The sequence below is a fragment of the Nicotiana sylvestris genome, chromosome 1 (genome assembly GCF_000393655.2).
Source record: "Nicotiana sylvestris chromosome 1, ASM39365v2, whole genome shotgun sequence".
In the NCBI taxonomy this organism is placed as follows: Eukaryota; Viridiplantae; Streptophyta; class Magnoliopsida; order Solanales; family Solanaceae; genus Nicotiana; species Nicotiana sylvestris.
In genome coordinates, this window is record NC_091057.1 from 167,663,718 (window position 1) to 167,689,785 (window position 26,068).

Consider the following 26,068-nt stretch of genomic DNA (forward strand, 5'->3'; position numbering starts at 1 on the left):
AAAACAAAAACTTCAACTCTTTGCCAGTTACAAAATAAAAACTTCAGCTCTAGAGCTGAAGTTCGCCAGTTATAAAACAAAAACTTCGCCAGTTACAAAAACAAAAATTTAAGCAATTACAAACAAAAATTTCAGCAAATAGAGAACAAAACTTCAGCTACTATGCTTAAGTTCAGCAATTACAAACCAAAACTTCAGCACACTTGCTACTTCAGGCCCGTCTACTAGAATGTTGAAGTTTTGCGTGATTGTCTTTGCTACTTCAGCCCCGTATGCTGAAGTTATGCGAAAAAATGGATACGCTTGTAAATTTTTTTTGCAAAGTGGACACAAGTTAAAACGTGACACAAAAAAGGGGTGTAGATGTAAATCGGCCAAACTTCTTTTCACTCATGAGATAGCCCAACACAAAAAGCCCATAAAATTTTAGAGCCAAATTATGGGCTGTACAGCAATTCAATTTGGGCCGTCTAAGAAGTTTGACCCATCAGCTTACTCCGACGCTAATAATTGCTTTTAAACAGATGAAGTAATCTCTCAGTCCGGCAAATACCAAATACCAGCGGCAAAATCAAATCAAATTAATCAAATCGTCGAAGTGTTTCTCTGCGTCTCTGTTGGGGTTAGCGAAGTAGAAGAAAGGCTCAAAGATGGAGGAAGAATTGAAAATGGAGGCAGTAAGCAAAGTTGAATTAGACGATGAACACGATTCTAAAGAGAGCGTTGTGCAGAGATATTTCCTTCAGGAATGGAAGCTTGTCAAATCACTCCTCGACAATATTATTTCCAATGGCCGTGTCTCCGATATCTCTTCTGTGCATAAGATCCGATCTATCGTACTCTCTCTCTATCTCTCTATCATTTCTTTCCTCTGTTTAAACTGCATAACTATTAGTTCAATGCTATATCTGTAATTGGATATACCATTAAAATATAACTTCGGTGAGTAAATTCTGATGAGGCCAAGCCCAAAAACCTTAATAGTGTACTTGAGTTTCGCTTTCAAAACAGCAATTGCTTACAACTAGTGGAATTTTTATAATAGTTACTCCATCTTTTTTTTCTTTGGGTAATACTTTAACAGCTTGTTTGGATTATTGTTACATGTCATTTCATAATGCATCGTATTGTATTGTACTATATTGTACTGTATTGTATTGTATTGTTTGTTGAATATAATGTTTGGATAGATTGTATCGTTTGCCGTCATTTCATGATATCACACACCAACAATATGAAAAATAAACTTGCAATATTACTAACAACAAATGATACAATAAAATTTAAGCAACAATCAAAACAAACATTGTATTTGAAGTAACAATACGATACAATACAATAGGTAACAACCATCCAAACAAGCTGTAATTCTTTGTTCGACTATTAAACATATATGATTTGCAGATGGACAAATATCAGGAGCAAGGTCAATTACTTGAGCCTTACCTCGAGAGTATGGTTTCCCCTCTCATGTCCATTGTCCGTTCAAAAGCTGTCAAACTGGGTGCTGCCTCGGAAGAAATTCTTGAAGTAATCAAGCCTATATGCATCATAATCTATTCTTTGGTGACGGTTTGTGGCTACAAGGCTGTTGTCAAGTTCTTCCCTCATCAGGTCTCTGACCTGGAGCTTGCAGTATCTCTCCTGGAGAAATGCCATAATACACAAGCTGTAACATCATTAAGACAAGAAAGTACTGGAGAGATGGAGGCTAAATGCGTGATGCTATTATGGCTTTACATTCTTGTATTGATCCCGTTTGATATATCTTCTGTGGATACTAGTGTTGCAGATAATAACTACACTGGAAGTGATGAGCCACCTCCACTTGTACTAAGAATCTTAGAATTCTCTAAGGACTTCCTTTCAAGTGCAGGTCCTATGCGAACCATAGCTGGCTTGCTGCTTTCAAGGCTTCTAACACGTCCTGATATGACAAAGGCTTTTACCAGGTCCAACTGCCAAATCTTTTCCATTTATAACACGATGATTTGAAATCTTACAGCCAAGTTGATTAAATTACCCCCCCCCCCCCAACAACCCACACACAAACAAAGGAAAAAAGTAAACATAAAAGTAGATGAATGCTCTGGTCATTCTCATGCATCCACAGTGATGTTGGTTAATGTGAATGAAGAGATACGTGCTAGAGTGGCATTTACTGCATTTCACTTTGCTTGTTATGTGACACATCCAATTCACTGCTATGCCTGATCAGCAAATGAAATGCATGTCCTTAAGGATGCAAATTGTCATAGATGCCTGCTAAGCATTCTGTTTTATTTTTCTCTGTATTGAACATGAATATTATTTCTTTGAACAGCACAAGAATAAAAATCTTTTAAGATTGAAGATCTGAGAAAAGTAAGGATGTTGATATTTTTGTGCTCCTTAGGGAATTTTCTTTATAACCGAGAGTTCCCATGTGAGTTAGCTCATAGCTGGCCCGAAGGTCTGAAACTCGGGGAAGGATGAGCCTGCCCCTCTGTCCTGATCCCCCTTAAATATCAGCCTTCGTGTCAGTGTCAGGGTTCAACTTAAGATGTGCGCCCAATCCACACATTCCATGCTACATTCTTACCATTCAACCAAAGCCCTTGATGACCTCCTTAGGGAATTATTTAAGTGTTTCAAAGTTCTTTAGCCATATTCATATTTGGTTTCCTGCAATTTTGTTTTCAGCTTTGTGGATTGGACACATGAAGTTATGACATGTCTTTCAAATGAGGTTGTCAATCATTTCCAGTTATTGGGTGCAGTTGAAGCACTATCTGCTATTTTCAAGGTTCGCCTTTTTTTCTTTGTGTCCTCTTTTGGAGTACTTTCTTACTTTATGTATGATTGCTAGAAATTTGCAAGTATTCGTTCCTACTTTAGAACGTATACATTCCTCTGATACTCAAATTCGAATAAACTGCATTCATCTTTCATGCCTTGCCCTTCAGACCATGAAATCCTTATAGGTGCTCTTCCAGGAGCAATTTCTTTTGAGAATTTTCTGAGACAGAGAGTGTATTGACAGTCAGTTTTTTAAAGAAATGGACAGGGTTGGAACATTCAATTTGGATTTTATCAAGTAAATGCCAGGTTTAAGTTTAAATAACTTTCGGATATATCTTCTGGTGTCATGATTAGAGACCTGTTGTTGAATAGAAAAGACAGATCAATCATCAGATGCAGTCTAACATCTTTAATGATGTAGACAGCTCATTTTGGCTGTACTCACTATGGAGTGGTACTATTGTTCAATATGTTATGTAACCTGTTTTATTTGGTAATCTTGCAGTCTTGTTCAATATGAGTATTTTTAAGCACTGTATTTTTTCCTCTAAGTGCAGAATGGAAGCCCTAAACTGCTGCTCAGTGTGGTTCCTGGTGTTTGGAATGACGCATCAGCGCTGCTAAAGTCCAACACTGCATCTCGGAGTCCTTTACTTCGCAAGTACCTTGTGAAGCTAACTCAAAGGATTGGGATTATCTGTCTCCCTCCACGGTATCCAGCATGGCGATATGTGGTTAGATAGCTAATCATGCAAAATATGTAGCTTACGTGTTTCTTTCAAGTTATAAACTGATGGTTACTCTGGTTGAATATTTTGTGCATTTAAATAGCAACTACGTTCAGGATCATCATTGGGAACAAGTTGTCCTACTTTCTAATACTCCCTCCGTTTCAATTTAGAGGATGTAGTTTGACTAGGCACAAAGTTTAAGAAAAAAAGAAGACTTTTGAAACATGTGGTCCTAAAAACTTAAGGGGCAAAAGCTTTGTGGGACCATGACATTTGTGTAGCTATAGAAGCTTCTCATTACGGGTAAAATGAAAAGTTTAAAGTTAAATTGTTTCCAAAAATAGAAATATGTCATTCTTTTTGGAACGGACTAATAAGGAAAGTGTGTCTTATAAATTGAAGCGGAGGGAGTAAAAAAATTGTGGCGCTTTATGGGGAATAAGGAGATTAGGGTCTTTGTAGTTATCCGTTAGGAGCGTCCTATTTTCTTTATGTTTCCCTGCTGATCTTTATTTGATTTTGAACATTGTCCTCCATTCTTTATCTTCTATATCCTTGTCAATATTTCTCTTTCATTTGACAAAAAGAAAAGAAAAGAAAAAAGAATACAGTAGTCTGATGTCTACCAAAGTTAAGACCAACCTATTTGTCAGCTCCTTCTCTCTATTCGATTGCTGGATATTCGTCTTTGTTTCTCATTCCTGCTCATTTTGGTATTCCACTGGAAATACTTCTGTACTGATCTACTCACCATGGAATGTGGAAAGAAATAGTTGGTGATATTACTTGCTTTTTTCATGTAGGGAAGAACCAGCACACTTGGAGGGAATATTACTGCCAATGGAATAAAAAAGGACCAATTCAATGACGCTAGAAACAATGATCCTTCATACTTCTATCAAGACCCAAACTGTCAGGAAGAAGATATAGATGTCCCTGATATAATAGAAGAGATTATTGAATTATTACTGTCAGGATTGCGTGACACGGTATGTCTAAAGGGTGAGCTTCCATTATGTACTGATCTGGCTGTCCTCGTTCTTTACGTATATGGTGCAAGACCCTATACAAATTCAAGTTGATAGCAGTTTTCCTTGGATGTCTTTTCTTAAAAAAGAAATCCTCCTTCACTTCCTCCTCATTGAGTAAGAAGTCCACGATTCTTTTGTTGAAGTTTGATTAGTTTAAGTTCAATATCCACGTATGTTCTTCTCTCTATTTTTGAGCTGGTGCATTTGAAAACTTGATATCTTGATGCTAAGGTTGTGTCTTGGTGTGTGAAAGGAGGGGGATTTCGGCTTGTCAAAAGTGTCAGTTCCTTATGTCTTTTAGGAGCTTTTAGTGCCACTCACATTGTGGAACAGACACTGGAACATTTATTTACCTCTTTTCAGGCCAATCGATCTCATTTTGCATTCATCTGTAGTTACTATTTTAAAAACAGGTATATGTATCCTCATGCAAGCAAAATTTGATTCTGTTTCAACATATTACTGTTGCAGGACTTCCTTTCATCTAACACATTTTCACTATTTATTATTTTCATTGCAACTTTCTCATCTTAGAGATCTTATAACGGTACTACAGGACACCGTTGTGCGTTGGTCTGCTGCAAAAGGTATTGGCCGTGTTACTTCACGGTTAACTTACTTGCTTTCAGATGAAGTCCTTTCATCTGTTCTGGAGCTCTTTTCGCCTAGCGAGGTGTGTTGCCCAGTTGTTTCTCGACAGTTGATCTTCTATTATCTTATGAGATAGCCGCTATATCCGCATACAGAATATTGATTAAGGAGATACATCCGGCAATGCTAATAGTTCCTCTTGCACTTCAAGTTTCTTTTTTGTTCGTTCGGGTTGGATCATAATTAAGTATTCTACTGTTGCAGGGAGATGGCTCATGGCATGGTGGTTGTTTGGCGATGGCTGAATTGGCACGTAGAGGATTGCTGTTACCTGTTAGTTTTCACAAAGTTGTGCCTGTTGTTATAAAGGTTATCTTTACTGAACGTCCTACTTTTATTCCTAGTAATTCTGATCTCTCCTTAACTCCATATATGTGGAACTTTGTGATTGAGCTATTAATTTTCTCCAAAAAGTATGAAGTTGCTAGTGATACACAGTTTGCTTCGTCATTTTCAATCTTTCTCCCTCTTTCCGTGCCTTCAAGTAAAAGTTATTGGTTAAGAAAGCAGGCAACTCATAGTCGACTTGCTCCACTCCATTTTGCTGGATTGCTGCTCTAGTTCTCTCTGGCAAATCTATAGGTCGCTCGGGATTTTGTAGTAACACATTTTAGTATTCAAGGGAAACATTATATTAAGAATCCTTTATCATATTTGTTGCTTCAACTTCTGTTGCAGAAAACGTTTTTTTATTATAAAGGTGGGGGTCCAGTACAACTTGCATGCACCTCGACTACTCCACCGAATACTTGCTAGGCTGCTATCTCTCACCACCACGACTACCGGGTAACCATCTACCAATGCCTAGGCAGATTAATTGGGGCTTTCGCCGCTGCTGGGATTTAAAAAGAAGACATTCTTTCTTCTTGCAGAAATACAACAGATAAGACCTGCTGCCTACTTCCATACACGAGAGAGAGGAAAGGGCCTTTGTTTACCCATGAAGAGTTTGGTGGCTGAAAACTGTAGGCAACCAGAACCACAGATTCCCATAGGACTCATATGTGCTGACTGCTGTGTGCTTATGGATCCAATTTAAATTATTTTTTTAGATGTCATTATTGTATTTTCATGTGTTTTTCTGTGTCTCGAGTTGCGTACTTATGCACATATACTTTTCGCCTTCAAATCACAAGTCTTTTAGATTTTCTATATCATCATCCAATCCTTAGCTTCCAGCACACAAATCATGCTCTTTTGATGTTTACTAATGAGTATGCACGGATAACGATATATTCTTTGTTTGGTTTGAATGAGTTACTGAAACATATCCAATCCAGACTACCTTGTTCAGGATAATGGATTGCACTTGTCTCGGATTATCCACTCACTAAACTTTTGGCTCGTTGAAGCTGGATTTTGTCCCCCTAATAACGAGGGAAAGTTTGTTTCGGCAGGCATTACATTATGACATTCGAAGGGGTCCACATAGCATTGGATCTCATGTACGTGATGCTGCTGCTTATGTTTGTTGGGCATTTGGCCGTGCATATTACCATGCAGATATGAAAAGCGTACTTGAACAGCTTGCTCCACACCTTCTCACTGTGGCATGCTATGACCGTGAGGTACCAAAAACACAGGGGTCATTCCTTACCCAGTCAAGGTGCTTCTTCCTCCAATTGAAATGATGAAACATTGGTATTATTTCCCAGGTTAATTGTAGAAGAGCAGCAGCTGCTGCTTTTCAAGAGAATGTTGGACGACAAGGAAATTTTCCTTATGGTATCGATATAGTGAATGCAGCTGATTTCTTTGCGCTTTCGTCACGTATAAACTCTTATCTTCATGTTGCTGTCTACATTGCTCAATATGATGGCTATCTTTATCCTTTTGTTGATGAGCTTCTGAACAGCAAGATCTGTCACTGGGTATGTTTATATTTGCTTGGTTCCTTGCTTCAACTCATATAAAGCACTTCTTTTGTAAAATATTTATTGGTCTGCTTGAGTGTGGTATGGGAAGATGCATAATACAAATAGCTGCTTCCAAACCAAAGTTTCTTTTAGTGGTCTTAGCAAAAAGAGTACTGTTACAAATTTGGTCACAGACTCACAGCATGGAACTGAAATAGGATAGAAGGAATATGAATAGAATTATGATGGGAATTTGTGTACAAATATCATTTTCTGGTTTAATTGTTTTATGTTTGAGAACATAATTTTTTGCTCCTGATTCCTTAGAAAAGGATGTGTGACGTGTCAGCGAAATTACAGTGTTCAGAAAAGATACTTGACAGAGAAGGTTGTTTTTTAAGGATCTTTTGGATTGGGAAAATAAAGGTGGTGCCTTAAGTAATGCAAACTACTGGGTCGTTTAGCACAAATGTGTAATTCATCTTCTTTCTGTAATTTCTCTAGTTTCCTCCTCCAATTTAACTTAAGACATGCATCCACAGCAGTCCAAATCTGAGAACTAAGACCCTGCTAATATCGTACCAGCTGGCCAATGTACTTAACTTCTTTGTTTGTGCATTAATTACTTCATTTGCTTTCACTTATTAGTTATATTATTGGTGGGTTCTGTTAATTCGTTACCTATTGTTGGAATATAGGACAAAAGTTTGAGAGAGCTTGCTGCAAATGCTCTTTCTTCTCTTGCTAAGTATGATCCGGGACATTTTGCTAGTACTGTTGTGGGAAAATTATTGCCTTGCACATTGTCTTCTGATTTGTGCATGCGTCATGGTGCAACTTTAGCTATTGGGGAAGTTATATTGGCTCTTCATGAGTGTGACTATGTTCTTTCCCCAGGTTGGTATCTCCTTTTCAACTTCAAACTCTTAGTATTTGACTGAGGTCAAAGTTCAAGCTGGTTCTTACTAGTTTCAGATTTAGGTCTTCAATGCATTTTTTTCTTTAGTTCATTCATAAGCAGAGGTACTCAAATTGGATCAGTGATCGATTTCTAGGTTTCGTCGTAAACCTAATTGGTTATTTCCAATTACGTAAATCAATAGTTCAAACCGCACTCAAAGGTAGGGCATTTCCCATTTTTATAGGAACTTCTGTACCAGAAACAATGGTATCTCCAATTATAGCCCCTCTGGGATGTAAAATATATCTCTTCTCACCATCCCCATAGTGTATGAGACAAATGTATGCATTTCGATTAGGGTCGTATTCTATGGTTACGATTCTACCATATATGTCTTTTTCATTCCGTCGAAAATCGATTTTACGGTATAGACGCTTATGACCTCCCCCTCTATGCCTTGCGGTAATGATTCCTCTGGCATTACGACCTTTACCACAATGATGCTGTCCATAGATCAAATTATTTCGTGGATTGGATTTCACTTGACTGTCTACGGTTCCATTGCGTGTGCTCGGGGTAGAAGTTTTGTATAAATGTATTGCGATGCTAGTAAGTATTTTTTTTTTGAGTTCTTTTCTTTCTAAGCTTTCCTTGTTCTCTCTTGATGAGTTATATAGTTCTGCATTTTACCAGAAAGCAAGATTTGCTCATACATCATTATTGAAAGTCTAGAACTATACTGCATTAGAAAGTAAATTAAGTTCAAAAAGAGAAACAATTACTACATGTACGTATATTCCACATGCTTTTGGTGTTATGTGTCCATACATGTAGGGGAAATGTTTTTTCCCTACTGTTCTTTTGTGTATGAAATCATGAATTCAAAGTGGACTATTTGGGGCTAACTTCTTGTCATAGCTGTTTGCTCCCCATTAGTGCTTGTTTTCTTTTTGTCGACCTATTTTCCCTATATCCCAATTGATTATCTGGGGTTATCAGAAGAATATTATTGGGGGAGGGGGGGGGGATAGCTACTTTTGTTAAGTGCGATAGTAGAGAAGCGAGCTATTGTCTTCATTAAGTGTAAATGTGGGGCACAGTATACTTCTGTATTATGTAATACCCAGAAATGACACATAATAATTAAAGAGCAACAGATGTATTCTTGTTCAGTTTTTAGAAAAGTGGATTATTGCGGGAAAGCCAAGATGACAATGAATTTGGAAGGGGAAGTACATTCTAAGACACGCAGTCCTCTTTTTTCATAGTTTTACTGTTACATATAAAATCACCACGTGGGTGTCTTTTAAATTTTTGAATTACCACGAGTCCTTTTTAAATTGTGTGATCTCTCTCAATCTTTTTGTTACAGATCTGCAGAATCAAGTTGCTGGTGTGGTTCCAGGAATTGAGAAAGCAAGGCTATATCGTGGAAAGGGTGGAGAAATAATGCGTTCTGCTGTTTCCCGTTTCATTGAGTGCATTTCTTTAGCTCTTGTCCAATTGACAGATAAAATAAAGCGGAGTCTGCTTGATACACTCCATGAGAATTTGAGACATCCTAATTCCCAGATACAGGTTTATCTTGTGACTTTGTCAGTTTCCTGTTGATTAGCTTCCTTTTAGTGAATTGCCTGATTCACTAGTGTGTTTGTAGGGGGCTGCGGTTGCAGCCTTGAAAAGGTTCTTTCCTGCTTACCTTGTGGCTTCGGAAAGTAAAGGCATCAATACCATTACATCAGGATACCTTGAGCAATTGACTGATCCTAATGTGGCTGCTAGACGAGGATCTTCACTTGCGCTTGGTGTTTTGCCATATAAGTTTCTAGCTAAAGGATGGAAGGATATACTTCGGAAGCTTTGTGCTGCTTGTGAAATTGAGGTAAAGAAGTGCATCTTCTGTTTTGTCTGTTGCTGATGAGGAACTAAGCTGCAAATTATCTTGAATGATTAAACACTTTATACTGTATAGGCTAAACCTGAAGACAGAGATGCTGAAGCACGGGTCAACTCTGTCAAAGCACTTGTATCAGTGTGTGAAATTTTGACCGAGTCAGAAGAATATTCTCATCTATTCTCTGCAGAAGAATGCAGATCTCTGTATGTTTTTATTAAGAATGAGGTTATGCAGACTCTATTTAAAGCTTTGGATGATTACTCTGTAGATAACAGAGGTGACATTGGTTCTTGGGTTCGTGAAGCTGCCATAGATGGCCTTGAGAGATGCACATACATTCTATGCAAGAGAGAACTCAAGGGCTTCTCAAGCAAGTCGGAGAAAATGGAACTTGGATCTGTTTCTCAATTCGATGAGAAAGATAGTGCTAACCAGATGAAATTAATCTTTGATGAAAATGTGGCAACCTGTTTAGTTGGAGGCATTGTTAAGCAAGCAGTGGAGAAGATGGATAAATTAAGAGAGTTAGCTGCAAAGGCTCTTCGAAGGATTTTGCATAATAAATCAATTTTTGTACCATTTATACCTTATCGAGAGAGACTAGAACAGATTGTTCCTGACGACGCAGATCTGAAATGGGGGGTAGGTCAAAATTTGCTTGCCTTCTGTTTTGGTTGCTATAAATTTTGTTATCTGACAAAGAAGCCTTTCTATGTGATCCTGCAGGTACCTACTTACTCATTTCCTCGTTTTCTTCAGTTGCTTGGTATCAGTTGCTATAGCAAATATGTGATATCGGGGTTGGTTATTTCCATCGGTGGCTTGCAAGATTCATTGACAAAGGCATCAGTCAGTGCTTTGCTTGAATTTCTTCAGTCAACAGATGAAAATGTAAATGGTTCTAGAGAGTACAATCTTTCTAATGACATTCTTTGGGTTCTTCAAACGTACAAAAATTGTGACAGAGTCATAGCACCCACTTTGAAGGTAAATTCAACTTCAAGTTTTATTACTGCTAAAGATGATTATCGACCCTTTCCTTAAATTGTAGATCACAATGTGTTCATCTTTCTAGAATTCTCTTGTTATGATTTATGCAAGCAACTGTTTCTTCTTCTTTTTTTTGGCATTGGCAGTAGGCTATAGACGTAATCATAAAATTTTATTGCAGAAATCTGGAGAATTTACATTTTTGTCTGTCTATGCAGTATCCTGGACCTTTATCTTTCTTTTTATTGGTTGAAACCTGAGGTAGGTTCAACAGGCTGAAAATCAGGCGTTGAGCAGAATTAATGGCTCAATTTGCTTAGAGAGAGAGGGACTTAGAGTGATAGAATATATAGTAAGAAGATAATTGAGAAAACAAACTTACCAAACCTAGGCTCTAATTACATGTTAAGAAAATGGACCTTGGGCCTAACTCAATCACAAGAAGAGACATATGAGAAGTACTACATATACGTCTAAGTCTAGGACTGGACGATTGGAGCGAAGAGTAACAAAACATCTGTGGCCCAACATTAGGAATGGCTTTGGTTCTAATACCATGTGAAATAATCTGAGCTTCCAACCCAAAACTTCAAGGCAATGGATGGAATAACTCAGGATAATGCTAAACCATTTTGGAAGCTCTTATGCAACAATGTGGAACATGTTATCTGACACTGATGTGTTTACCTTTTTTGTTTTATTTCAGACAATTGAGATCCTATTCAGCAAAAAGGTATTCTTAAACATAGAGGTTAGTCTACTTTCCACTAGGTTTTTTCTTTTTATTTTAAATATCTAGTATTTCATGTAGCTGGTATCTTCCCTTTGCTCTGGTGTATACTGTGTTTATTCTGCACAAACCAAGTTGTGCTTATCGCTGTTTGCTTGGGGCTGCACGGATGATGTGCCTATACTCATCTCTCTCTCTTTCTCTATCTCACACATATCTTTTAACAGGCCCAGACTGTAGTATTTTGTGCCGGCGTTTTAGAAGCTCTTAGTATAGAGTTGAAAGGATCAAAAGATTTCTACAAGCTGTATGCTGGAATTGAGATACTTGGATATATTTCATCAGTATCAGAGCCCATCAATATCCAGGCATTCTGTCATTTACTACCTTTCCTCACCTACCGATTTCCAAAGGTAGCACAAAGCAGTTGCATAGTGAAACTTAAGATTGGTGAATAAATAGATTAAGAGCATGCCACAATGAACTGAACGTCTTCTCAACAATTGTTTTCAACTATTTTTGCAGATAAGAAGAGCCAGTGCTGATCAAGTTTATTTTGCGCTCCAACAAAATGGGGCTCTTGTACCAGAAGACAAACTAGAGAAAGCACTTGAAATTATCTCCGAAACTTGCTGGGACGGTGATTTTGCAGAAGCAAAACAGAAGAGATTAGAGTTCTGCACGACGTGCAACCTAGACATTGGGACGTTTATGGAAACAAATGTTGGAACAGCCCACAAAGTTGTTGAACAGGGACGCATCAGTGACGAAAATGCATCATACTCTTCACTTGTTGGATCAGCTGGGTTTTAGTTTCCTTGTTTTACATTTCGAGAAAGAGTGCCTATAGTAATGGTTCAAAAGTGGAGTGTTGTCAAGTAGGACTAAATGCTTGCCAGATGCGTGGTAAACATCACCGTAATATTCTGCATGCAATATTATCACCTAAGCGTGGTAATTAATGTAGTTAATCTCAATTTATAGTTTGACCTACATTATGTGATGTGGTGTAAACAATTTTTGATAGTACTCGAGGAGGGAAGGGCCATGCTGATACCTACGTTGGTCACAGAAGTCCATTTCAACCATTTCTTTCAACTAAGAAGGGTCTAGTTTAACCATTTTCCTTAACAAGAACTGAATGATGTCCTAAAGGTGTATCCTTCTGATTAGGGAAAAATCAAAGGGTATTATCATTTTTAGCCCGCGTCAGAATTTATTTACATTTGGTAGCCGAAAGTGTATAAAATTTGTGTATAATTTTTGTATACAACATACAGAATGTTATACATATTTTATATATATATATTAGACAACTATTATTTTTACAGCGGCTATACAATGTCATTTTCCAAAAATCAAGGTATATTTAATGGAGAGTGGCACTGTCCAGTGTATTGCTTGGAATCTTAGAAAGGCAACGCTATCCTATGCGTGGCCAATCTTACCATATGGATAAATAAGTTCCACCATATGGAAATTGAAAGAAATCAAAGTACACATAAGAATTAATTAATTTACCATTACTGTCAAATCGGTCCTAACATTGATAGGCTGATCTGCATTAAGAACTCTCCACCTAAAAGTTTAGCAACCTTAAGATATGGACAGTTGGTATTAACTCAAAATTTCTTCAACGGAAACTTTAGGTGTCATTTGGTTCAAGACTAGTTATGCAAGAATTATAAACTATTATATGATGATTATTAATAGTAATCATAATATAATGATTGTTTTGTAATGAATCATCATACGAAGACTCGCACACAACAAATTAATTATATATGAAATATTGTATTAGAAGTTGCAATATCAAAGGGATCAACTTTGAAAATATTTTGAGCCTTTTACTTGCTCGTAGCCAAGTATTGCCTAATACACCTATATTTGTTTCACATTTATTCCCCATAGGGTAATACAAAAGATTCCCGCATACGCTGTGATGTTACTAGTAATGCAAAATTTTATACCCAAAGCCGATCATTGTTATGAAGAGCTCTATAAAAACCAAACATTTTCATTATATAGAATCCACTTAGTAATTAAAAGTTTTATACCAAAATACGAACATTATATTAATTATACAAAACGTTATATAATGGAATTTTTTTTTCTTAACGGCAAACCGAGCAAGCCCCTTAGATAGAGCTTGATCAAATACGAAATCAGATATCCAAAAGCTTCAGCTTCATTATAGCATTTGACTCGAGAAAAGACTGATTCGTTCATCCAGTTTACTCTATGATTCTCAGTCTACAAACTAGACGACCTTTAAGACCAAAATTTCAAAAGCCAGCCAATTAAAAAATACATTTGACACATAAATAGACCAACTCGTCACTGAAATTTTTGATGCCTGGGTGGATCCTCAATTGCGCTAAATGCTGCACCAAAAGAATGCAAACCACGAATCAAGAACTCAGCCAAGGGAACACCTTGGGAGATGTCGGCAGGCGTGCTGTGAGTACTTCAACTCCAGCCTCTGTGACCTACAAATTATCCATCACCAGAAACACACATCAATCAACCCGAATGAAGCAAAATTACTAAAGTAATTCTCTGATATCTTTAACTAGCGTGCATATATGAATGTTTTCTGATAGCGAGACACAGAAAAAAATCCAATAGTTCTACCAAGCTTGGTTCTGCTTCATTGACGTTCAGCAACATAAACTTTAGTGTTTCTAGATAGAAATAGCCTTGATAAAGATTATTCCGGCATTCTTCTCAGTTCTCACCTCTTGATCCCAGATTCTTGTATACAAGTAAGAAACATTTCAGTCTTTTCTAGTTGATAATTTCAAGTGCAGACATACTAATATTGATGTTACTTTGGGAAATTTTCTATTTGATTGATCTTATTGTTTCCTTTGTCATACTAGAAGACCAGTAAATGTCTCATAATTCTCTAATCTGGTGGTGAAAAGTTTGATTCTGATTAATTTCACTTTAAATCTGACAACTTTTTTGGCCCCCAAGGGGTTGGCCTAGCGGTTGAAGAGCTACAGTAACAATCTTGGAACCAAAGTTCAAATCCCAACAGAAGCGACACAAGATGAATTCTTTCAATTTGCCTAAACCTTGTGGCGCAGAGTTGGGACAAGTACCCGGGTGGATATGTCAGCACTCTGCTCAAGACTTTGATGAACCTACCCGAAACTTGTGCTAGTGAGAGGTATCAAGTGTCTGATACATTAGTCGAGGGCCGCACAAGTTGGCCGGAACACCATAGTATCCACTAATTAGCTCTGACAATCCTTTCCTTCACATCTGATCTATTAGTCTATCCTGGGTGGTGACTAGAATTTGAAAATTTCCAATTGCTTGGGATTTATTAGTTAAAAGGCTTCAGTACTAAGATTCACACACAAGCTTGCTGCGCTCTCACATTGAGTTTGAAGAGCCATTGGTCAAACCATTATTCAGACAAGCCGAATTTAACCACGACTCTGCTCATTAACAGTTCTTATGTGGGACACATTTGTGGAGACTGTCATTCTACTTTTTGCATTTTTCTTCATCATCTTAGGGTAGGAGCACTTGGATTTCATCAAAAAGTCAACCCAAGTATCCTCTCCTTAGAAGGAAGGAGTGTGCTTTATTTAGTTTTAACAGAATAGATCCAAACTAACTGAAATTTCCATTTTATTTTCTTTTGTTCGGGTTTTCAAAATTTCAGTCAGTTACCATTTTCATTTCTCAAAACTAGGGTATTTTATTTGTTTGTTTAAGTTGGAAAAAGAAAAAGCTAAAACCGAAAACCTATGAAGTTCTATTTATTTATCTTTTTCTAGTTCTTTCTCCAAGACTTATTCTGGTTTTATCTTTTGGATATTGTACGATAATTATGATTAGCAAGAGTATGACAATTAATTTCTACAAAACTAAAGGAAGATTTTATAATTTGAGACAGGAACTGAAAACTGAACCTATATAGAAAAAGGCAAAAAAAAAAAAATTCAAACCTATTTAGGTTGGGTAATTGATTTGCCTACCTACCAACTGAAAAGCCGAACTGAATTTAACCTAAACTGACCAACTGCAAACCTCCTAAAAGAATCCTTTACAAAAGAAGCTATAGGCTACAGAAACATCAGAGCCCCCCACCCCCCCCCCCCAAAAAAAAAAAAACAAGGCTGAGCTTATGTTCTTTCCTTGAGCCGGAGGTCTATCGGAAACAATCTCTCTGCCCTCAAGGTTAGGGATGGCAAATGGGGTGGGGCAGGGCGGGGCAGGGCAAAATCTTAATGGGGCGGGGCAGGGCAAAGTCTTAATGGGGCAAGGCAGGGCGGGGCGGGTCAAAACACATTTTCTAAAAATAGTTAATGGGGCAGGGCAGGGATAGGGCAATAAGCAGTGTATTAGAGGACAACAACCCATTAACCAAATGACCTCTTGTAGGTTTCTCAATTTTCACAAGAACTACAACACATACGTGTAGATTTTTTTTATCAGAATTCAAATTTATTTGGTTGAAGTTTAAAAAAGAGTATTTAAGTGCTGCTCCACGTGAATTTTACTTGGGGGAAAATTTGAAGTTTGTAAAGAAAATTATTATTTTATTTAAAATACTTCTCAAATCAATTATGCAACTCCAAATAATGAACCAAACTGCAAAATAAACATAGCTTTGTCAATCTTTAAATTGGACAAGTCCAATGGCCCATTTTTTATACATTATACAATATTGATAAAAACTATATTTTATTCAATCAATATGCATAAACAACTAAACAATATTTTAAATGTTTCAATAGTTAGTTGAAAAGGTAAAAGAAATTAAAAGCATATTGCAAAATAAAAATAAAGAGAAAAAAATAAAAAAGAGTCTAAACGGGGCAGGGCGGGGGCGGGGCAGGGCAAAATTTTGACAAAAGGCTAAATGGGGCGGGGCAGGGCAGGGCGGGTCAAAATTTTAGCGGGTCAAGGCTTGCCCTGCCCCGCCCCGCCCCATTTGCCATCCCTACTCAAGGTAGGGGTAAGGTCTACATACACACTGCCCTCCCCAGACCCCATTTGTGGGATTTGTTGTTATTGTTGACCTTATGGCTCATGATATGTTGCTTTCATGGGAGTCAATACATTGTGAATTGTTTAACTCTCCATGATTTGAGATGCAGAAGTGTAGATTTTACAGTGTTTCTTTCATATCATGGCTTCATGTAGCAAATATATTGGATATCATTGGGTCCAGTTTTATATTTTACCAATGTGTAATAGAAAAATAGATCCGAGAAAAATTTCTCCAGTTAAATACGGTGCTCAGCCACAACAAACCAATTCATCAAGCCAAGTATCTCAATTCAATCTGAAACAGCATACAATAAAGAAGGGCTACCATTAAATCATTCAGATACCAAAAAGGATTATAAAGTAATACCAGGAGGGTGTGTTCAAACTGAGCACTTCGTTTCCCGTCTGCTGTCACAGCAGTCCATCCATCAGGCCACATCCGATCACGCCAAACACCTTAAGTAGAATTAATCGAGACATTAAGGAAAAGAGATTTCATATCGAACAGTAAGTAATAACTTTAGCACTGAAGAGAATTTACCAGCATTAATCATGGGTTCAATTGTAAAAGTTTGGCCAGCTTTCATCACGCCAACTGCTTTATTTCCTGATCAGGTTAAGGTAACCAAAGAGAAAGCTACCAGTAGTAAAGCAAGATCAACTTCGATTACCACAATCTCAGAGGTACTAATTGGACAATATTTGAAAATATTACGTTAAATCGATACAACAGTCATCATTGTGCTAGAAGCTGCAGGAAATATTTGATGCATTTACATTTCACGTGACAGAACAAAGATTTAAATGGTAAAAGACAACTTTTTTTTGATAAATCATAGAATTTTAAATACAAGTTGTTGAGGATACTTGAATAATGTGGAATATTAGGTGCGCAATGGAAAAGTTCTCCAATGCCATGACCACAATATGACTTCACCTGTCACCCCAGTTTACAAGAAGAAAATGACAACATGCAAAACATGTCACCTTCCAACAAAAACTGAGCCTCACTAATCTACCTGATAGGGTAGTTTAGGCAAACTAACTTTTGTTTTATCTTACCACAGATAAGCCAGACATTGAAGCATGTCGATTGATGACCTCCCCAATTTCTCGAAACCGTACCCCAGGCTTAACTGCAAAGAAATGGCATAATGAAAGAAGTGAGACACCTGGAGTTTTGATCAACGCTTTAAGCCAAGATGAACTGAAACATTCTCCCACAAGGCAACATGTTTTATTAGCACACGCTTACAGATTAATTTCACTTCCCTAACTCTTTAAGAGCATATGGAACAGAAAATTCTCAGCAAGACCATTCGAGACTTAGGTATATATATACAGAGCAGATGCAAGCAAAAGGGAAAAGGTGCTATGGACAGATCCAAAGAGCAAACAACTGATCAAATAGCAAAGAATAAAAGGGTAAAGAGCATATTTAACAAGCCTAATTGACTAGTAATACTTACTCTATTTGTTTTTGCAAACTATTGGACTCTGTCTTTCAAGACCTTTTACTTCAGGAATCAAAAGGCATTAAGTTTGATCTTCATAGAACGGTAAAGCCTATGATATGTCAAGTATTCAAGGCATAACATACAGTAATGCAACCTACCAATTGATATTGCTTTCTCCAAACACTCATATGTGCACTGGACTAACCGTTGAGATGCTTCATCAACATTACCAACAAAGAAGGTTTCATTCAGATCACCTGCATAATCAGCAGTGCACTAATTAAATATCAAATCTGCAAGAAGTGAAAACATTACCAAATAGATCAATGGTAAGAAATGGTTTACCATGAACCCCTTTGTAATATACAGTAACATCAACATTTACAATATCACCATCCTCTAATTTCCTGAAACAATAACAAGTGACAAATGACACACAGCCTAAACAAAAAAAATCAGAAAAATACATCCTTCTCCTCTAATCAAAACCACGCATGTAGTAAACACATGCCATGATGACATCAACCAAGGAAAGAGCTGAGACGCAGTCCTCATCAGTAGTTTCATGATTAAGCTTTCAGAAAAAGGAAACTTGGTAATAACACAGTCCTCTCTTCCTTACCCAAAAACAAAGTGGTATGACACCCTTTTTGAAATGAACAATGAGAACTAGTTTCATTTGCGAATGTAAGACCAACCTTGCATCTGGAATCCCATGGCAGATAACTTCATTGACTGACCTGCAACAAGCAGACAGAATTCCATCTTTCAGTAAATTATTGGACCTGCATACACAGTGCATAAAGAACATTTACAAGATAAAGTACCTACGTGCAGCATGACTTGGGGAAAAAATGATAATTCAATGGAGATGGATATGCTCCTGCATATGCCACCCAAAAAAAGAGTTAAAACAGCAGCTCCACATATTAGAAGAACAGGTGATCCAATATAGATCAATTTTTTTAAGAACAGGATTTGCTAAGCGCTGTTATAGATAAAATATGAAGCCAACAAACTTCAGCTAGGATGATTTGCCTACAATCTAACTTAGCAAAGAGCAGCATACTAAAATACAAGCACAAGGTATAAGTGTCATATGAACCCAGGAAAACTTTTTTATTTTTTATTTTTTGGAACTAGGAGCTTAGATCATGTCAAGTATCAATTTGGGGAGCAAAGGAAACATCACCTTCTACCAAGTACTAAAAAAAACAGTACCAGTGAATCATAGTATGTAATATGCACGAAAAAGGAGACTATGTGTAAGTCGAGAGGAAATAAGTGCTTGTGCTTTAACAGAAACTTGAATAAAGCATGACATCTAATAAAATCTAACAAGTTGGGAATGGCCTCCACAACCAAAATATGCAACTATTAGAAGTGATTAAAATGATAAGACCCCTATCAGCATACCAGCGGCAACAGTAGCCTCATGCACCACTGCATCAATTTCATCAGTAGTCACGCCAGGTCGAATAATACGAGCTGCTGCATCCAAAACTTCCCTTGCTATCTGAAGGTAGGATATGAATAAACAAGTACTTCAAGAAATACAATAAAGCTGAAAGAGCAAAGTATTGCCAAATATTTGTCCCTCGCCATCTCTCAACCAAGAAAGCTTAGAATCATTAACTGAGAGTAAGAAGCACAGATATTATACGAATCGTTGTTCTGGTGAAACATTGGGTCTTGAAGATAATAAAAACAATTGTGCATTAAGACTCTCACACACAAAATCCTAAAGACTGGTGAAGAACCAGTGAACATGCTTAGACCATGGTTCTTTGCCAAAGCTGCACGGCGTGGAAACTTTATAACCTTAGGAACACTAACCATCCGTTACTCAGCCGATTGAGGATAGTAGTATAAGTAAATGGAATGAAATATAAGAATTCTGTAAATGAGGTTGGTGCACCTGGTTTACTGTTAGTGGGACAACTATCAGTTCTAGCCTAATAATGCTTTTAGCAAGCATCAAGATAATTGTGTGCTTCCACAAGAGAGTGTAACCACTCCCGTTTTCGCTTGGAATGTGATTGAATTGAGTGCTCTCAATTATTAGACGATAGATGATGGATATACAAATACGTCACTTTCTGTAATCATTGATGTCAGTTATCTGTTCTGGAAAACCCATGCCCCATAGGTTCTTATAAACCCAATCAAAAGCTACTATCTAAAAGCACCGCTGCAGAAAGGAGAAAGCCAAAGTCATTAGAAATACACTCAGGGGCTTGATCCCAGTTATTGGTAATCCATCAAAACTTAACCTATCATAGCTTGAAAGTATCCTGTCATAGAAGGAAATCTAATGCTTCAGTATAAAGCACCTTAGACAAGTCTTCCTAACTTGGTTTCTTTCTGATCTCTAAAATATATGTGAACGCATCCCTTCTAAGGCTTCAATCTCACGCAGATCTCACATAAGGCTTCAGGAAGCAATTGCATGCATTACTAAAAAATTACACTGCACAGTTTATGCATTTTTTCTTGCTGGTGTGCGTAAATCAATTCTCCATTCACATATTCCCTCTGTGTTATTTTCCTCCCCTTTTAGTCGCTAGAATCTTAACTGTGACATCACACATTCCCTAAAGTCCCTTAGAAGTTTCTTTCTAAACCACCTCAATAGTCTAAACAATGGCAAGAATCATTAACCACCAAGATATATACATATTAACTTCACAACTCATTTACTGTCCTGAGACATTGGTGATGAAGTAACGGAAGGTACTTAGAAAAAGACTAGTGTGTGGTATTTAATAAAGGACAGGCAAATGCATGGTATAGCTATTGATAACAAATGGCTATGCTTTAAAGAGAATGAAATATTGATTTATGAAAAGACTAATTAAGAAGATAATTTATTGGTAGAACATAATCAAAAAACATAAGCTGACAATACTTACTCGGCATGTTTCTCTCATCCTCGCAATCAGCTCTGGAGTTTTGATCTTCAAAAAGTTTAGAGAAGAAGCAGGTGGTGTGAGCAAAAATTTAATATGTTAACGCACAAACATCTAGTATAACTGCAAATCATCACTAAACATAAATAGTACCTCAACGACGTGCTGTAAGTCACTATTGGGTTCAATTTTTGGGATACCCTACAAAATAAGACAAACAAAATATATGACATAATATATCTTCTATCATCAATCTTCAGAACGAGAAAAACGTGCAATATTAGGCACATAAGCTCCTTATGGAAAGCAAATTAATAGAAGCAATTGTCAACATCTTTAGCTATCCAGCTCCACAAGAGATGGCAAAAATATGCAGCATGTGTGTATCTGTGTGTGCGTATGACTAACTAGTGCTTGGAATATACAGAAATAAGATAAAATGACTCACATCATCTGCCCAATCAGGTTGATCAATATGAACAGGTACAACACGCTTTTTTGATATTGGATAGGGCCTTAGCGTCCTGAAAGAAGTCAGCACCATAGGTTTTAGACAACAAACATATTTTTATTTTATTTTTATAAGGATTTTAGACAACAAACATTAGCAGCAACTTTGTAGGAAAATAAGAGAAAAAGGGGGAAAAGAAAAAAAAAAGGAGTGAATGTGTCATCCTTGCAGCAGTGTATTACAGCAAGAGCTATGTTCAAAAGGAGCAGAAAGATGAAAGGGAAACTGAAAGATGAAAAGGAAACTAACTTTTTTGTATATAACAGAGGAGCAGAGTATGCTAGGAAACTAAGTAAAGCTAAATACTTTTTGTTGGAACTAAGAAACTAAAACTCCAGTTTACTTATCTAGTTATCTCACTATTTCAGCTATCAAAAGCTTCAAACAAAAAGAAAACGAGTAAAGATAAGAATATATGCAAAGAAGCTTAGAAAACTTTTCATCTTTAACATCGGAATCCTAGAAAAGAAAGTTGGATAATTCATCTTCAAAACACGAGGTACTGAATAATCCCTCCCAAAGACACAAGGTATTGGATGCTTTGACATCAACTTACTGCTGAAAACAAGCAACCCTTCGCACTTACTCCAATATTAGTGCAAATAATAAGTTCTGGTTGACTTTTGGTTCCAAAAGAAAATCATTTTAAAAAGTACAGAGAAATCAAAAGTTTATTTACTCTTCATAACAAGTACTCCTAGTAATGCATGTAGCTGTTTGGATAGCCGCTTAGGTTTATAACACCATGTGTTTTTTGGCAGCAAAAATAAGGTTTGAATATTTTTTTTAAGAAAGGTTTAAGAGAAAAGGCAGTGAGAATTGCAGAAAGATATATAGCTCCCGTTTGGCTATAGATTTTGGCTTCATTTTTTCAAAAAAAAAAATTGAATATTGTTTGTTTATGAAATATGATCTTTGTGAAAAAAAAGTTCAAACACAACTTCAACTTTCAAAAATTATTTTTCAACACAAGTTTCAATCAAATCTATGTCCAAACGCATAAAATAAGGTTTACATAATTTGAGCATGAAATAAGCAAAGACGACTTCATTAATCCAGTTACGTTAAGACTCTTCATTAGAAAAAACTATGCTAGCGTATTTTAGGACTAGGAGGAGGAACACAGTGACTCAAAATAGACTACGCTAGCCTATTCAGTTTCATTAGAAACTTGTCAAGACCTTTCAGTGATTCTCCACGCCAGAGCAAGCAAGTCTAAGAAACTACAGCTGGACTAAATGTCAGTCGAATATGCATTCCATAACTCAACGAGGTTAAGGACAAGCAGAAAAAGCATCCAAACAAGTAGAGGAGGAAAGCAAAACACTGACTCCAAAATAGACTATGCCAGCCAGTTTTAGTTTCATCACAAACTAGCTGAGATCAAATTAAAAGTAGTCCATTATACAAACAAATGTGCTGTTCTAACTTCTACCTTTTCTAATTGAAGAGAAACCATGGCAATCCTCAAAAAGTAACATCAGAGAGGTAAGTAAAAATTACATCAGCTAAGAGTAATAACCATATCAAACATACCCAGCCCAGTCAAAATGCGGAAGTTTGGGTGTTCGAGCCTGTCCTTTCCTCAAGCAATATAGCCAACCATCGCTAAGTGAGGCTGCTCCTGAAGTTTCAGTTGCCAGAGAAGATAACTTTGCCTTCAAGTGGACAGACTTGTGAGAGCCCCAAGATGCCTTGAAACAATCCTGCGTGCTGACAGGAAGCATCTTGCATTAAAACCAAAGTATCAAGCTAATGGCCGGAGAAGATAAATTTAACTATTTTTATCGAAAGAGATCCTCATTTCAGTAGCCTTCTATTTTTTGGCTCACAGTCACAGCACACAGCAGTAGATAACTTTCCAAATTCCACTTTACAGTGGTCTCTCAGACAGATAGTTGCACCTTATATTTTGTTTATTAGCTGCAATGTTATATTCTTATAATATCCTTTAATTATTCCAGTTTCCACCACTGAAACCTAAGTTTTTGACATTGAACAACTTATGCAGATAGGCAATCCATCTTAACAATGTGCCGAATAGTCCTATCACAAAACGCTCTGCAAATATAGCATTAAAGGTGCAGAGGTTATACACACATCAAATCTTTAACAAGCAGCAGGTGCTATCCCTCTCTTACCAAACTTGTACATCCTATGTACCAGCTGTTACCAAAAAAAAAACCACAGATTGATGGTTTCAGCTATGATAGAAGTTATACATATCAGTAACCCCAAAATTAAGCTTTAGCTCGATAATGAAAAAAAGGAGAAGATAGTTCAGAAAGAGAATGGTCATAGCTACAAACCAGAAAGCAGCTCCTTCACGAGGAAGTTTTAACTCCACACACTTGGGACACCTTCGAATAGTAGGGAAAATAAATTAGCAGAGAAATCCGAGTACAGAAACTCTTCTGTGAAATTAACATCACTGTAAGGCCAACTATTGGCAGTATAACTACAAAACCAAATGAAAGATCACCCGTAGCAATTGCCAACAGGTATTGGATGCATTAAATTTCAAACTCCAAGGATGAACAAAGGTACCCAAAAGTAAGTTTCTGATATCCTTACAGATACACTACGTAAAATGGAATTCTATATGATCTATGAGAATCAGTAAAAATATTACTTATACATGGTAACACAGCAAGAAAACGGAACGAGGCAAGGAATGAGGACTCCACCAAATACAAATAAAATGACCAAAATATAGAATGGAGACACCAGCATCAGAATTACTTGTTCCCTTATCTTTTTTACACGATAATAAGGAATATTTCAGAATATCCATCTCCCCTATTTCAAATGAAATACTCTATTATATCCAGACATCTTCAGAATTTTCAGCCACTCAGCTTTAAACCACAGTAGAACCTTGTTTACCTTTGAGAACCAAGAAATCCGCCAATTCCAGCTTTAAACTCATAGGATAATGGGCCCGCCCTCTAGTCTTTATCACCACTTAGATACCAGACTTGTTTCGTTAGCCAGGATCCAAACTTGTGACTTGAGTTTACCACACATCACGCATTATACTACCTTTGCCAACAACAGAAACTATACTCGAACTGCAACATTGATTTTTACAGTAAGGACACAAAAATCCCCTAGCACAATTTTTATTTGTAATCAGATATATTAGCCAATGGTAACAATTTCCAGTCAGCTTTTTTGTTCTCACAGAAATGAAGTTGACACGCTACGATCCAGCTCTAATCCCTTTCATCATCTAAACTCTGAACAGCAGTCCCCAGTTTCATCTTCAACTCATAAGACAAAAACTACCATGTTCCACCTACTGGAATTAGAATATTTTTCTTTCATCTTGACCCCTTTAAAAAAATCCACTTAACTCTTAAAAATTAATCTTTAAGTCTTAAAATCCGAACACATAAGTAAGCAATATGCATAACCTCAAACTCAGTTGAATATCATAAAGCATATATTTGTATCAAAGCCACCCAAGCAATCAAATTCAACAAAGAAAATTACAAAAACATCTTTTTTACAATTGAAAAAAGAATAAAAAATTAAAAAGAGGGGAAACCTACTGAAGATGAGCGGGCTTGCCACATTGAGCACAACATAAAGTAGCTTCACCCACTTCTGCCATGGATTCTTTCAATATTTCTACACAGTACAGATCATTATTAATCACCACATCATCGATAAGAAAAAACCTAAAAATAAAAAGGGTATAGGGTTAGAAAGATTGAATCTTTAGAGCTGGGGAAAGCTGACCTTTGAATATGGTTGTGGGTGTTTCTTGCAAGGGAGAGGAAAATGGCAACTGGGGTTTTTCAGTTTAGGGTTCAGCCGAAAAAGGACCGGAAAACAAAAAGAAAATAAAAAGAAGAATAATGGTTTGAGGTGCTCTGTATAAAATAAGGTCAAATTTAGAGCCTCTTTGGCCAAGGTTGTACAGGCCAAAAGTAATTTTTTGTCAAATTTGGAAATATATCCTTACCATAAAATTATACTAGTATTACTATCCATGCGGATGCCCGAATACTAATTATGTCAAATATTTAAGTTATTTAAATTATATGTAAATAATCTTAAATTTACATTTTTTCAGTAAATATAGATAATCATTGGATATTAACTACATGAAAAAAATTAACCATTTATTCTATTTTTCTTTTTTGATATCATTCTTGTCGGTGTAATTAGATCCTGAAAATAGTCAGGAAGCAAAATAATAATTCATATTTATGGCAAAATAATCTGTCACGGCCCGAATTTTTCCACCCTCGGGAGTCGTGATGGCGCCTACTCGTAGAAGCTAGGCAAGCCACGAAATTAGGAATCTTTAACTCTTTTGTTTTAATCCTTCTTACAACTTATATTAACAAGTGATAAACATTTAAATAACAGTGGAATATGAGATTAAGCGGAAGACTTAGACAAAATAAACCAAAATAATACGGAAATCAACATATGCCCTATCCAGAAACTGGTGTCACAACATTCACGGACTAACTATGATTACTACATACAAATGTCTGAAAGAAAGATCACTGTCTATCTCAGATACAAATGATAACAGAACATAATAAAAGATAGAGGAGACGTCGGGCCTGCGGACGCTTGCAGGGCAACCTCGG

At 36.8% G+C, this 26,068-nt stretch overlaps 2 protein-coding genes across 2 annotated transcripts; one reads left to right on the plus strand and one right to left on the minus strand.

Annotated features, from left to right (window-relative positions):
- The first annotated feature begins 542 nt into the window (after positions 1–542).
- Positions 543–12,896, plus strand: LOC104231384 (tubulin-folding cofactor D). Its single transcript, XM_009784374.2, has 17 exons — positions 543–836; positions 1,405–1,952; positions 2,683–2,785; positions 3,339–3,515; positions 4,316–4,501; positions 5,100–5,216; positions 5,399–5,503; positions 6,592–6,762; positions 6,850–7,065; positions 7,749–7,947; positions 9,324–9,529; positions 9,609–9,833; positions 9,924–10,490; positions 10,575–10,835; positions 11,545–11,589; positions 11,796–11,981; positions 12,094–12,896. Exons 1-17 carry the CDS (start codon positions 651–653, stop codon positions 12,379–12,381), a joined length of 3,786 nt encoding a protein of 1,261 aa, XP_009782676.1. The 5' UTR covers positions 543–650; the 3' UTR covers positions 12,382–12,896.
- Positions 12,897–13,738: 842 nt separating this feature from the next.
- LOC104244771 (methionine aminopeptidase 1A) lies at positions 13,739–25,328 on the minus strand. The gene is made up of 17 exons (XM_070170905.1): positions 25,203–25,328; positions 25,013–25,091; positions 23,768–23,818; positions 22,995–23,171; positions 21,396–21,471; positions 21,101–21,148; positions 20,951–20,995; positions 19,455–19,554; positions 18,870–18,921; positions 18,737–18,778; positions 18,384–18,445; positions 18,197–18,295; positions 17,644–17,717; positions 17,449–17,518; positions 17,123–17,188; positions 16,949–17,037; positions 13,739–14,057 (listed from the first exon to the last, which is right to left on the minus strand). The coding sequence occupies exons 2-17, from the start codon at positions 25,072–25,074 to the stop codon at positions 13,980–13,982; spliced, it is 1,191 nt and encodes a 396-aa protein (XP_070027006.1). The 5' UTR covers positions 25,075–25,091; positions 25,203–25,328; the 3' UTR covers positions 13,739–13,979.
- Between the last annotated feature and the right edge of the window lie 740 nt (positions 25,329–26,068).